Source organism: Volvox carteri (assembly GCF_000143455.1).
Source record: "Volvox carteri f. nagariensis unplaced genomic scaffold VOLCAscaffold_69, whole genome shotgun sequence".
NCBI lineage: Eukaryota > Viridiplantae > Chlorophyta > Chlorophyceae > Chlamydomonadales > Volvocaceae > Volvox > Volvox carteri.
Window position 1 is genome coordinate 246,059 of NW_003307612.1, and position 13,352 is coordinate 259,410.

At 59.5% G+C, this 13,352-nt stretch overlaps 1 protein-coding gene across 1 annotated transcript in view; it reads left to right on the forward strand.

Annotated features, from left to right (window-relative positions):
• Positions 1 to 1,850: 1,850 nt before the first annotated feature.
• Positions 1,851 to 13,352, forward strand: part of VOLCADRAFT_98196 (uncharacterized protein) — a gene marked incomplete at both ends in the record, with an annotated part of 16,139 nt that continues 4,637 nt past the window's right edge. The window contains 16 exons of the mRNA XM_002957073.1: positions 1,851 to 1,916; positions 2,956 to 3,553; positions 3,831 to 4,879; positions 5,456 to 5,770; positions 5,928 to 7,005; positions 7,486 to 7,672; positions 8,601 to 8,744; positions 9,168 to 9,175; positions 9,673 to 9,701; positions 9,865 to 10,051; positions 10,350 to 10,397; positions 10,790 to 10,905; positions 11,270 to 11,386; positions 11,984 to 12,208; positions 12,534 to 12,723; positions 12,908 to 13,071. Of these exons, the coding sequence (XP_002957119.1) occupies positions 1,851 to 1,916; positions 2,956 to 3,553; positions 3,831 to 4,879; positions 5,456 to 5,770; positions 5,928 to 7,005; positions 7,486 to 7,672; positions 8,601 to 8,744; positions 9,168 to 9,175; positions 9,673 to 9,701; positions 9,865 to 10,051; positions 10,350 to 10,397; positions 10,790 to 10,905; positions 11,270 to 11,386; positions 11,984 to 12,208; positions 12,534 to 12,723; positions 12,908 to 13,071 (4,521 nt within the window). The remainder of the gene's footprint in view (positions 1,917 to 2,955; positions 3,554 to 3,830; positions 4,880 to 5,455; positions 5,771 to 5,927; positions 7,006 to 7,485; positions 7,673 to 8,600; positions 8,745 to 9,167; positions 9,176 to 9,672; positions 9,702 to 9,864; positions 10,052 to 10,349; positions 10,398 to 10,789; positions 10,906 to 11,269; positions 11,387 to 11,983; positions 12,209 to 12,533; positions 12,724 to 12,907; positions 13,072 to 13,352) is intronic.

Consider the following 13,352-nt stretch of genomic DNA (forward strand, 5'->3'; position numbering starts at 1 on the left):
TCATCGCACGCAAGGCACAAGACAAGGCACAACGTACAAGCAGCTTCCAACGCCATCCCTCCGCTTCCACCCAACCTCCATTCCCCGCCAACCTTCCCAGGTCCTAGATTTGCATGTCGGCAGTTGACTCCTGTTTATACATTTGGGCGCATCACCCATATCTTCCCTTCCACGTCACGCTGACGGCTTGCTTGAGTTGGTAAGAGACTTCCAGATGCGTGAGATGCGTGAGATGCGGAGATGAGATCCTTTCCGGGCTCCGAAGGATCCCCAAGAAGAGTCTTCTCCAACGCTTTTCAAGACAAATTACCAAATCTTCTCCGACAAGACGACCTGCCGGCTTGTGAGACACCTACAAAGCGCAGTCCCGCTTCCGGGTACTTCCTTCCGGGTTACTTCAGCGCGGGGGGGAAGCCTTTAGCCTCGTAGCCTGAAAGGACGGGTCCCCTAAGGGCGTAATCCCCCCAATCCCCCCATCAGACGACCCATCTGCTTTTCCCGCGTGTCAAGCTCTTTCCTTAATAGGCTGTTCGGTACCTCTGGCCAGTGAGCTGTGGTGAAGGCTCCAGGAGCTCCAGTTGCCTCACCCTGAAATATACACCTTTTGAAGGTCAATTGTTCGCAGTAGGTTACCATGTCCAGCCCTTACGGGCCCAACAGGGCGAGCGATGAGATGGACGGCGCCTTCGGCGCCGTATCGCGCGTTTTCACGTCCTTAGGAAGCTTTTTTTCGGTCGCGAGCGAGTTATCGCTCAAAGAAAAAACACTGATGACCTGTCTTTCCCTACCTACCCTACGTACCCTACCTACTCTGCCTGCAAGTGCCCACGCACGTGCTGCTCTCATGCAACTGTACATCACTTCCTTCCCCCCTTCCCGCTTCCGCCCATCTCCCCATATTGGTGTTTGGGCAAATATGCGGGCAGCAGCGGCACTAGCACTAGCGGCAGTGACCTGTTAGGTTTCATCGTAAGACTTCATTCATTGGGGTTCACCGTGATGTTCATTTCGCTTTCCGGCTCCCCAAGAAGGCTACCTCCAGCCCCCAGCCCCCAGCCCCCAGCCCCCAGCCCCCAGCCCCGTTCTTTGCATTGCCGTACGTCGCGGAGAAAGCAAACACTCTCACCGCACACATACGCGCGCACAAAAACATTCAGCCACACAGGCACAAGTGCTGGAAAGCCAGCAGAGCGAGTCAAACAACATGGCTGTCTGAGGCTGTTGCCTAACTAAGCATTCTGGCCGGTCCATCTCCCGCGATGGCCCATTTTTCCCGTTTGGGCCCGTGGCTTCTAAGCCTGCTTAGATCATGAACTCTTATAAGCTTAGGGTTTTTTTTCAGACTGGATTATAAAGCCAGCAATTAGGCAAACCGCTTCGCGGCCCAATGGTTCTTGATTCATCGGTCCCTCGCACCACGGCTTTCCACAAACTTTCAGACTTATTTACCTGTTGTTAAAGGCATTTGTGATTCGTCCTAGAGACTCGTCCAGATGAGCAAACAGCGTGACCGGAGCCGAATCTAAGACGACCGGCCTCGCCTAAAGCACGCCCTCCGTTTTCGGGCAATCTTCGCCAGAACAGGTTTACTTGTCTATTTCGAGGCCAAGAGGACGTCTGAGAGAGTTAGGAGATTCTCCCAGCTTCTTACATTGAGCCCTTCTCCTTCTCATCACTGCTGCTGCTGGGAAAATTTCACACGCCCCTCTCCCAACCTCCTCTCCCTTTACACGAAGGAGATTCCGCAACCGAACGCTCGTTAGCGCTGGACGAGATATACCAGGGAACGCAGATATGATACCCGCCTGCGGGCCGTTCATTCGTTTTTTATTAAGCGTCACAACGTGTAAATGACAATGCAGAGAAGACAGAGACTGGCAGAGTGTTGGGCGAAGATCTGTGTCTCGGGGGATGAGGTGGGGCGGGGATGCGGGTTCTACGCAGGGTCCCTGCCTGGTCACTGGACGATAATGGAGATGTGTCTTTTGACTCTTCGCGAGGCTAGGCAGGGACAGACAGCGAAGGGGCTCTGCAACACTGGTTGGAAAGGTACGCTTATGAAACATTATAGATTTGCTTAAGTCAAAACAGGTAAGCTGGAGATGTTTTGAGGACTTTGCTTTGTGCGAGAAAGCGGATTGCGGTGCTGTGCTGTGCGTGCTGTGCGTGCGTTGGCCTGTCAAGCAGGTTTTGCTTGTGAAGTGTTTATCCTTAAGCTTGTTGCAATATGTTTATAAAGATTTCTTCCGCTATTATAAAATGTCATTCTTGGCGAAATCCATACAGCTTTAAGTAGACCTGCTTGAGTACGGCTGAATTTGTCAAACAGGCGGGAAGCCTCTGTGCGCAAGCCTCTGTGCGCAAGCATTCAAGCCGTTGCATCGCTTGATACCTTCTGGATTGCTCGGGATACCTTACTCATTTTGGAAAGGACCATGACTACTGCAAATTCGTCGGCATGATGCGCAACAGAACGGCTCCTTTAACTCCGACGGCTGCGTGAAAGATGGCATTCGCAGGCTTGTGTTATTAATTCAAGCGTTGTGACGCCATGGATGTGAGACAGAGGTTGCTACCACTCGCGCGTTGGGTGGCGACTTACAAGCGGAGCCATGGCAAGGCGCCTACAGAGGCTGACGTGCCGCCAGACCTTGGTAAATCCTCGCAGCACAGCCGAACCCTTTTTTGTTTTCTGCATTAGACAGCAAACCTCTCACCCCCCTCGCCATTATCCCTCTTCCGCGCTTACGGACCCTGCCACCCTCACATTTGGTGCTCCACTTTCAACTCCTTCCCAATTATTTCCCCCTTTCACGGCCCTCCTTTTCATGCCCAACAACAACAACAACAGCTCCCCTTTGGGCGGAATTCCAGGCCTCGAAAGCCACTTTGGTTGCTTCATCCGCAGCGAGCCGACCGCAGCCCCAACCTCAGGACCCCCTCGCGCTGACCCAGCAAAAGCAGAAGCGGCTCCAGGAATTCCCAGGGCCCGCCGACACCCCCGCAGCATCCCCTCCTCGCACGCACTTCCATCGCACAAATCACACCAGTCCCATTCAAACCAGCCCGGACGCGATCCCGTGCGCTCGGACGTTCTCTTCGGCGTTCTCTCCGGAGAGCCCTAGTCGTAGAGCCGCTCGCCCCTTGGTCGCGCGCGCCCTTCGCCGCGCACACGCCGGCACTGCCGCGGCGGCAGCGGCTAACGCGTCGCCGCCGCTACCTGCCGTACAACGGCAAGGGTCCCCCGGGGGAAGAAGTGCAGCGTTGGAAGGAGGATCCGCCGACGGCGCCGCCGCTGCCGCCGCCGCCGGGGGCAGCATATTCGACGTCGCTTTTGACAAAGAGAATCGCCGTTTCGCGACTGGGGACGCGACTGGAACCGGCAAGGAGGTGGGGGAAGTGGCCGCGGCTGCGGCGCCGATTCCGGCGATGCCGTCGTACGGGACGCCGGCGCGACCGCCTCGGGTCCCACGCCGCGACGGTGCTGGCGGCGGCGGCGGCGGCGGCGCCGTCACCCCGGAACGCGGACTCCCCCCCGGCGGCTGCACTGCAGGTACGAGACCTCTGTGAGGAGGAACTGAATGAGATTTTCATACCCCCCAAGGGGACGGTAGAGTTTCCCCGCGAAGGAGCCTCTGCGACGTAGGGGCGTAGGGCGTACGTCATCCCTCCCTGGGGTGAAGTAAGAGGTAGAGGCAAGAGCGGAGATGGGAATTGTGGTGGAATGCGCGAGGGAGTTGGAGAAAGTTGATCCATTCCTTTTCTGCACGTGAGTTGGGATCTAAAGCTAAAGCTGGCTGATGGACATGACCTGCAATCGGATCTGATAGGGCCCGCGTGGGCGGCAATGGATGGCGGCGGCGGCGGCGATGAGGATGAGTTGGATGAGGTGCCGCCGACACCGCTGTCTCAGATACGGCGATCCGGGCCCGGCGGCGGCGGCGGAGCGGCGGGAGGTGGCCGCTGCAGTGGAGGACGGCGGCTCGCCAGCGGCGGCGGCGGCGGAGGGCTGTTTTCACCACCTCGATCTGGCGGCGGCGGCGGCGGTTGCGATGGGGGTTCTGCCGTAAAGGAGACGCCGCCGGAGAGCATTCGCCGTCGAAGTAGATTATTCGAAAGCCCTGGGGGCGGCGGCGGCGGCGCTAGGGTTCCTCTGTCACCCGTACCGTGCCGGCTTGATGCTAGCGGCGTCGGCGGTGGCAGCGGACTGTTCAGTGGCTGCGGCGGCGGCGGCGGTTTGTTTGGGAACGTCGCCACCAACGGCGGCGGCGACGGCGGCGCTGCATGTCCTCCACGGTGCGGAGTGGCTCCGAGCCCGGGTCGTGCGTTGGCTAGGCAGCTCATGCAGCGGCGGCCTGCGGGGGTTACGGCCGCTGCAGCGGCGGCGGCGCCGCTGCCGCCAGCGGTAGTTGCCCGTAATCCTTTTAGTCGCGTGGCGAGAATGAAGACCGCTGCACAGCGGGAAGGAGAGGCCGCAGCCGCCGCGATGGCGGCGGTGGCAGCTATGCAGGCAGAGCAGGCTGCAGCCGAGGCGCCGACGGGGGCAGCGGGACCCCCAGCTCCCCCGGCCGGGCCCAAGCGCCGTACCAGATCCCACGCGGCCAAGGGCTTCCCGGTGGCAGCGGTGGCGGCTGTCGCTACTACAGCCGACGGCGCTGCCGCCGCCGCCGCGGCGGCGGAAGCGGCGGCAGCCTCTTCCACACCGATGCGGCTGCTCCGTCGGGCCCAGGAGGAACGGCAGCAGCGACAGGAGCCGGCGGCGGGGCCCGACGGCGGCGGCGGCGGGGCTCCGCCGGGTTCACCCTTCAGTCCAATACTACCTGTACGGCGGCGGCCGCTGCTGACGGCGGGAGTGGAGAACGGCGGCGAGGGGGATGCGGTGGGTCAGGGGGTTAGCGGAGAGTTAGCGGTTAGTGAGGGCGTACGGAAAGAGATAGAAGTCTGAACTGGGGAACCTGGGACGCGTTGGACATTAGGTCGTTGGCCGTTAACCGTTGGTTGTTGACCGTTTTGGGAAAGCGGTAATGTGTTGCAACTTGCAACGAGTATCAAGTATAGCGGAGAGCTCTCGATATAGGAGGGACGAGGAGAGGAAGAAAGGTAAGGGGTGAGGGCTTGGGGGCGAGGTATGAATCCTTTGGGGCGCGTGTGTGTGCATGTATGTATGCATGTATGTATGTATGTATGTATGTATGTGTGCAGATGAAAGCTTGTCAATCTTGGGGGGGTGGGGAAAGGGGGAAATCTGCCGTGATGTTATTGATGGGGCAGCCCCACATACACCGTTAACCCCTGTATGTATGCGTTACGACACACAGCACACAATGTTTCTGATTAGAACCGATACTTGGCCGATACAAGGAAAAGAGAAAAGTCTGGAGCCTGGAACCCCCCTGGTGTTTCATGGGGCTCGTTTAGGGTTATTGATTGGGATGGAAAACCTCCCGCCGTACAGGACTTCAACGCATTCTTCGCCGCCCGTGCCGCAGAGGCGGCGGCGGCGGCGGCAGCGGTGGTGCCGTCCGCCGCCATCGCCGCCTGGCGCCGAGATGACGGCGACGCCGACGACGTCGCGATACGGAGGCTGGCGGAAGGGTATGACGCTCTTGCCGCTGACGCAGACGCTGCGCTGGCGCTCGGCGGCGGCGGCGGCGTCGCCGCTGCAGGGCCTGGTACGGCAGCGGCGGCGGGACGGGGTGGCCGTCAGGCGTCGTTGTACGGCGATGCGCAGGCGGAGATGCGACGGCTGATAGTGGAGCAAGCGTCCGAGGTGCGGGAAGCGAATACCTGAGGACGTGGCGTCCCTTCACTTGTTTTTTTAGCCGCAAACTGAGCTTTGAAGTGTTGCTGCTATACTATTTTTAAGTTAACCATCAACTAAGTTAACCATGAACCAACAGACAATAACGAACTATCCACCTCTTTAGGCGGTTGATATGGACAAGCTGGCGTTACTGGGTCCCCGCGGCGCAGCGGCGGCGGGTTTTCGATCCCCCGGTGCCGCCGCCGCCGCCGCCACAACGGATGCCGTCGGTGGCGCTGGCGGTGTCTGCCGCGACGGAAGGTTCCGGCATGAGCCGCCGGCGCATCCCGCAGCAGCGCTGACGGCGGCAGCGGGGCCGGCAGCGGGGGCGGCTGCCGACGGCGACGTTTCAGGCGTGGCCGGCTGCGACGACGACGACGAGGATGTCGATGTGGCGGAGGCGCTTCTACCCATTGCCGTACGTGACGAGATCCGGCGGAGGCGCCGCGAGCTAAGATGTCAACGTCAGGCGGCGGAAGCGCCATCGCAGCCGCTGCTGGCGGAGGTGCCATTGCAGCCGCCGCTGGCGGAGGCGCCATCGCAGCTTGCCACTGCTGCGTCGGCTGAGGCAATGGCGGCGGAGGCGGCGGCACCGCTGCCGCCAGCAGCAGCGACGGTGGCGTTACGTTCGGTCGACCGCCGTCAGGCACTACGGCGACAGCTTCTGGGTCCCACGCCGATGCTGCCGTCGGCGGCGGAGGTGGCGGAGGCGGAACGAGCTGCTGCCGTCGGCGGCGTCCGTGCCGGTGCCTCAATCCGCAATCTTGGCGCCGACGTTGATGGCAGTGCTGAGGCTGCTGCCGCTGCTCCCGCGGCAGCCGCTGCAAATGACGGCGTTGACGGCACAGATCATCACGGCGCGACACGTGCCGGCCGCTGCAGCGGCGCCGACGAGGCAGTGGCTGGCGGAGGCGCTGTAGTGGCGCCGAGCCGCCACACTACAGCCACGGCTTCCGGTGCAGATGGAGCTTATACTGCGGCTGCACCAGTGGCGGCGGCGGCGGCGGTTACGGCATCGCAGAAGAGCGGCGCTGGAGGTGACGGACAGGCGCGGCGGAGTGGCGGCGGCGGCGCTGGCGGCGTTGATGCCGTGCCGCCGCGCAAGCCCGCAGCCGGCCGGGGCCGCGGTCGCAGCGGTCCTGGCGGCCGCGGCAGCGGCGGCGCTGCAAATGGCGCTGCTGCAGCCCGACGTCGGAGCACGCGTGGATCGAACCTTGATGAAGCCGTGGTCGGCGCTGACGGCAGCGCTGACGCCGACGGCTTGGCTGCCGTACCCTCAGTGGCCGCTACGAGGCCTAGGCGCGCGACGGCTGCCGCCGCAGCAGCGATGGCGGCGGCAGCCGTCGGACGACGGAAGACCATTACGTTGGGCTCCGTCGGCGGCGACGGCGACGACGACGAGGATGATGACGTGGACAGCAGCAGTGGGGAGACGGCGACTGACGGCGGCGGTGACAGCAGCAGCGAATCTTGCTTGGATTTTGGATCTGACGACAGGGCGTCGGCTGATAACTCGTCTGGATCTGGTTCCGAAACCGATTCTGGACCTGGATCTGAGGATCACCGGATCGATAAATCGGTGCGGATGGACGTTGATGGTGAATCCAATCTAAACAGCGATGATGATGATGACAACGTACGACTTGTACGACGACCTGTACGACACCGGGGGACAAGCGCAGCGCGCCGCAAGGTGGCGTTGGCGCTGGATCCTTCAGAAGAGGATGAGGCAGAGGACCCGGAAGTTGCCGTACAGGTGCCGTCGCGACGGCGACGGAAGGCCACGCCTAGCGGCATTAACACTGACGGCGGCGGCGGCGGCGGGGCGGAGGAGCTTGTCAAACCCCCCAGGAGGACGACCCGGCGGAAGTGAGTGCAGGATTGCTGCTGCTGCCGCTGCTGGTGCTGCTGCCTTATTGCTTTTGCTGCTGGTATATGTTATCCCTGTTGTTGGTTTAGTGTGTTGTTTCATGGACATTACATCAACCCTTTTGACAGCCTATAAAGCCTTTCCTGCACCTAGTTACCACCGCTTATACGTATCCACGGCATGACAGCGCGACGGGGGTTACAATGATTGCCGTACATTGCCGTACAGCACTAAAGGAAGAGTGTCTAACCGGTTTTCGCCCTTTCCTCCTGGACTGTCACAATGAGGCGGCGGTTGCTCTCAAGCAGCTGTCGTACTGCCTTCATATCCTGTCCCGCTCATTCAAGCACGGCGTTTTTTAATTTAAATATGCAGCAGGACGGCTGTGGCGGCCGCTGACGACGGCGGCGGCGCAGCTGCGGCGATGGATGCAACAAACGGACCTGCGGGTGCTGGTACGCGGCCCGCGAAGCGGGCTCGCCGTACGGCCGTAAATACTGATACTGCCGCCGCTGGCGCGTACGGGGCGTACGGCGCGTACGGCTTCGGCACTGGTGGCGGCGGCGGCGGCACAGCCACCTGCGCCACCGCGGCCGGCGGCGGCGGCGGCGGTTCTGCAGCAGCAGCACCGGCGGCGGCAGCGGCGGCGGCAGCAGCAGGTGCTGGTGGCGGTCCCTCTCGTACGTCCTCTCGTCCCAACCGAACCCTTCGCGACGCTCGGGGTAACTTCGTCAAGAGCTGCAATTCGGGTTCCCGACCGAAGCACAGCTTCCGTTTCGAGGGGCGTTCCGCTGCGGGTGATAGGGCCCTCAAGGTAGGGCGGGGGGGCAGGGGGGAGAAGGGAAAACGAGGGAATTTAGACGTGATGAGATACATACATACATACATACATACATACATACATACATACATACATACACGCCCCAGCACGGGTCCCCTGCAGGCGTCCCAGACCCGGCGGCGCCGCGTCATTAACGGCAAGGTGGTTATCACGGGCGGTCGAGTGCCGCACGCGGCGGGTCAGGGAGCGGACTTCCTGGAGGGCTTCGGGCAGGGCAGCCGCTGCTTCAAGTGGGTTAGGCCGGGGAGGAGGGGGCAGGGGGGATATGTGTATTGGGTGTGTGTGTGTGTGTGTGTGTGTGTGAGGAACGTGGACTGTGGGCAAACGTGTGCGTGTGTATGTATGTGTGTATGTGTGTGTGTCTGTTAGTGGACGAGGGAAATGCTGACCATGGCGGTGCACCAGGGCGATAAACAACTTCCATCGAGGTGAGCGAGCTCTCCGTAGTCCAGCGGCGTGTTAGGCATTTTCCAAGAGGAACTGTAGATTGAGGAACTGTAGCGTGAGAATGTTTTAAAAAGATGCTGCGGGCGAGTATGGCGGATACGTGTGCGGGTATTTTTAGGGTTCGAGTGGGCTTGCTGGGAGTGTGGTACGGCGCTCGGGAGACACCCCCCAAACCCCACCCCACACGCACACGCACACGCACACAGGTGCGGAGGTACGGGCCATTGGGCCCGGGACTGCCCGGGCACTCAGGGACTGGGAAGCCCGTCGCAGAGAATCAAACAACAACAACAACAACAGCAGGAGGAGCAGCAGCAACAACAACAACAACAACAGCAGCAGCAGCAGCAGCAGCAGCCGGGCGCGCAGGAGGTTGCAAAGGCGGCGGCGGCGGAAGGGGACGGCGGTGTCGGCGCCGCGGGCGGCCGTGACGGTGTGGGTTTTGGCGGCGGCGGCAATTTCATATTACAGGCGCGGGGAGGTGTTGGACGACATGGGGTTGTGGACCATCCCCAGGAGCCGTTGCAGGTGGTTGGTTGGTTGGTTGGTTGGTTAGGTGGCGGTGCACAACGGCAGGGTTTGGGGGTCCTTAACATTTCCTTCCTCCTTATCTGGGTACTTGGGTGGGGGGGGGGGGAGGGAAGGGGGAAAGGACAGGGGGAAAACCCGTTGCACGTACCCACACGACTACACGACCTACCAAAAAAACAGTCCGAGGGAAGCGGGGGGGAGGTGGGGAGGTGGGTTGGGACATATGGGCAGGAGGGGCCGTGTGTCCTCCCATGCGGCCGACACAACTCCTGAGAAACCATTCGCCGTAACCGTTACCGTTGGATCCAAAACCCGTGTCACCTCCTTTCCCACGCTCGTTTCCCCCCCCCCTCCCCCCCTCTTCCCAAACAGCTAGACCAGCTGGTCCCCGGTATACCCTCTCCCGACCAGATCGTCACTGACCCACGGGTCGTTTCTGACGATCAGTTGGCGGCTATGCTGAGGGCAGTGTGGGGCCATTCGGGTTTCAGAGGGCGGCAGTTGGAACTTGTACGAGCAGTGCTGGAAGGGACGAGCATGCTGGCGGTGCTGCCGACGGGTGAGTTCCGGGTTTTAGGTGCTTTTAGTTTCTTTATGTGTTTAGAAGGGAATTCTTGCGGTGGAGGAGAGGTTAGTAAGGATGGATGGATGGAAAGGGATGTGGAGAGAGCCGGAGAATGAAGACCAGAATGTGAATAGCGGGGGAAAGGGGGGATAAGATATGGGGTGGGGTGGGGTGGGGTGGGGTGGGGGGAAAGTACGAATGTAATAAAAACAAAAAACCCAACACACTGGATCGCCAACCTTCCGTTCCCCACTCCCCCGCCCTCCCCCGAACCCACCCAACCCTCGTACAGGTGCTGGCAAATCCCTCACCTACCAGTTGCCCGCTATTTTGCTGCCGGGTACGGTACGACACTACAAGTTTATTGCCCGCATATCCTTTTACTGTTTTCGTACCATTGTACTACATGAGTATATGATGGCCTATCTTTCTTTGCCATCGGAGTGTTGAGTCCTACGGGGGGTCGCCCGATATGTAAGCGCATCTCTGTGTGTGCCCGTATGTCTGTGTGTATGTCTGTGTATTTGAATGGACTGCGCCGCGTGTGTCTGTCTGTCTGTCTGTCTGTTGTGTATGTGTGCTAATTTGTAGGGGGCCACTCCCCTCCCCTTCGGACTCTTTCGCTTGGCGACTATTCATATCCCAAGACGTACATGCGATCGGATCTTGTTCTTGTCGTCCCTTCCTGCCTTGGCTCCTGCAAGTTGAATGTCGTACTTGTCGTACGTGCAGGCGTTACCCTCGTTGTCTCCCCTCTTCTGGCCCTCATGGACGACCAGCTGGCCAACCTCCCCCGGGTGCTCCAGGGGCGGGGTGCGAGTCTGTCCGGGGGGCAAACCCGAGAACAGGTAGTGTGTGTATGTATGTATGTGTGTATGTATGTGTGTATGTGTGTCTTTTGGGGGGAGAGAAAGGGGCCGTACGAGGGAGGGCATCGGGGCCGTTGAGTTGTAGCAGTAGTGAGCCGTGGCTTGGTGTTGCTGCATTTATTTTATCCATATGTATTTATATGAACTGCAACTGTTGTGCTGGTGGTTAGTTAGGGGTTGTTAGGGGTTTACAGTTGTCGGTTAGAGTAGTTAGGAGTTGGGGTGGTGAATCATGGCATCGTCTTTTTGGCTTTTGCTCTTTCCACACCTCGCGACTGATTTGCATAAATCGTCTTGGGTGTTACTGGCGATTGATTGGCCTTGCCGTACCGTTGCCGTACAGGTGGACGCGGCGTTGTCCGCTGCGACCCGTGGGTCAGTGAAGCTCCTCTACGTGGCCCCCGAGAAGCTCCTAACGCCCTGGCTGCTGGCGGCACTGAGAAGGTTAAGAATCAGCCTGGTACGAGGGTTTTAGGGTTTTAATGGTTTTTACAACGTTTTTACAGCGTTTGGGCGGGATCGAGATTTTTGGGGGGAGTTAGGGGCGGGGCGGGCGGGACGGGAAGGAAACCCATGTGGGTGAGAGGGGGGTTGAAAAAGAACTGGAGGGGTGGCGGCCACCCGAATAGGGAGGGAGGTTGAGAGGTGTTTTTAGGTCCGTTTGGGACTTAACAGACTACACAGACGCTTGAGGTATAAGGCCTAATTAGGCGCCCCTGGTTAGCCCGGAACGGGCTTACCGAGAATTGAGGGAGGTTGAGTGTTTGGCGTGACGTACGGATCGTAATAAGGGTGACCCTGCTGCTCCAGAAAGGGATTCTCATGTATGGTATTCCCAACGCATTGTCCAACCGAATTCGACAACCGAAGATAACCGAAATATAACGGAAAGGGACATTATGTGATTGCGGCATGATCGTGTATTGAATTGTCTGCGTATTATTTACTGGTCTTTTTCGATTGATTCCCTATCGCATTTTCCCGTCGTACTCATACATACATACATACATACAGTTTTTGTCCCCACCCTGTCCCGTACCGGCCACCGACCGCTTAGATCGCGGTGGATGAGGCGCACTGTGTTTCGGAGTGGGGCCACTCCTTCCGGCCCGCCTACCTGCGGTTAGGACACGTGTTGCGGCGTGTACTGCAGCCACGGTGTGTTTTGGGGCTGACGGCTACAGCCACCACCCCGACGGCGGGTGAGGTGGCGGCGGTGCTGGGGTTGGCTCCAGAGGCGGTGATGAGGGAACCGCCGCTGCGACAGAACCTGCGACTCAAGGTCAGAGGGGGGAGGGGGGAGAGGGGAGAGGGGAGGGGGGAAGGGGGGGTGGGTTTTTTTTGAAAGGGGAACTGTCCGGGGGGGGAGGGTTGACGTGTATTGTGTTTCGTACGTGTAGGTGTGTGGGACTAGAGCCGTGGTGGTGATAGGGAGGCAAGCCATCATGACATCCTGGGTTAACATTATCTTGGTTTCAGGGTTTTAATATAATGTATTTTTGATACAGCTTCTGTGAAAAACAAATTCCAAACCTAGACCCCCCAAAGTATGTGTTTCTCATGGCCATCGTGTTTGCCGTACGCGTACGAATGTTACCCGTGCACAGGTCTTGCACATGCAGCCCGGCGCCTCCGAGTCGGGTGCCTCCCGTACGGCACTGCTGCAGCTACTGCGTTCCCAGGAGCTGGCTGCCGTACAGTCCGTACTTGTGTACGTGGCGATGCAATGGCAGGCCGATGAGGTGGCGGGATGGTTGCAGAGCACTCATGGAATATCGGCCAGTTCGTACCATGCAGGTATGTACGGATCTATTAAAGCAACCTGGAAAAAACTCTCAAGCAAAAAGTACGGAAATACTCGGAGATGCTAGTCGTCTGCTTTCGATTTCGCCTATATAACACCTGACTCTGTTGGCATTGCGCTCCTCTTTCGTCCCACCCCACCCCCCACCCCCCACCCCCCAAAAAACCCAAACCCTAGGTCGTCCCCTCCCCGACCGCAATGCCGTGGCCACGTCTTTCCGCACTGGTCGTACACGAGTGGTGGTTGCTACAGTTGCCTTCGGAATGGGAGTTGACCATCCATCCATCGGGGCTGTCGTACATCTACAGATGCCCAGGTCGTTGGAGGACTATGTACAGCAGGTAGGTGGTTAGGTGGTTAGGTGCGGGTTGGGACGGGAGAGAGTGGAACTGGGAAGTCCGAGTGAAAAAGGGGGAAGGGGATTCTTATTGCGTGTGAACAAAACACACCGTGGTGGTTGATGTTATGGTGGTTGTATGGTGGTTGGTGAGTTCGTTGTGGCGCTACCTTTTACATATGTACGGATGTACCACACGTACGACATGATGGAGCAAGCTCTGCCATCGCGGTTTTCTTCGTCTCGGGAGTAGTTCTATCCCTCCTCCCCTCCTTCCTTTTCCCC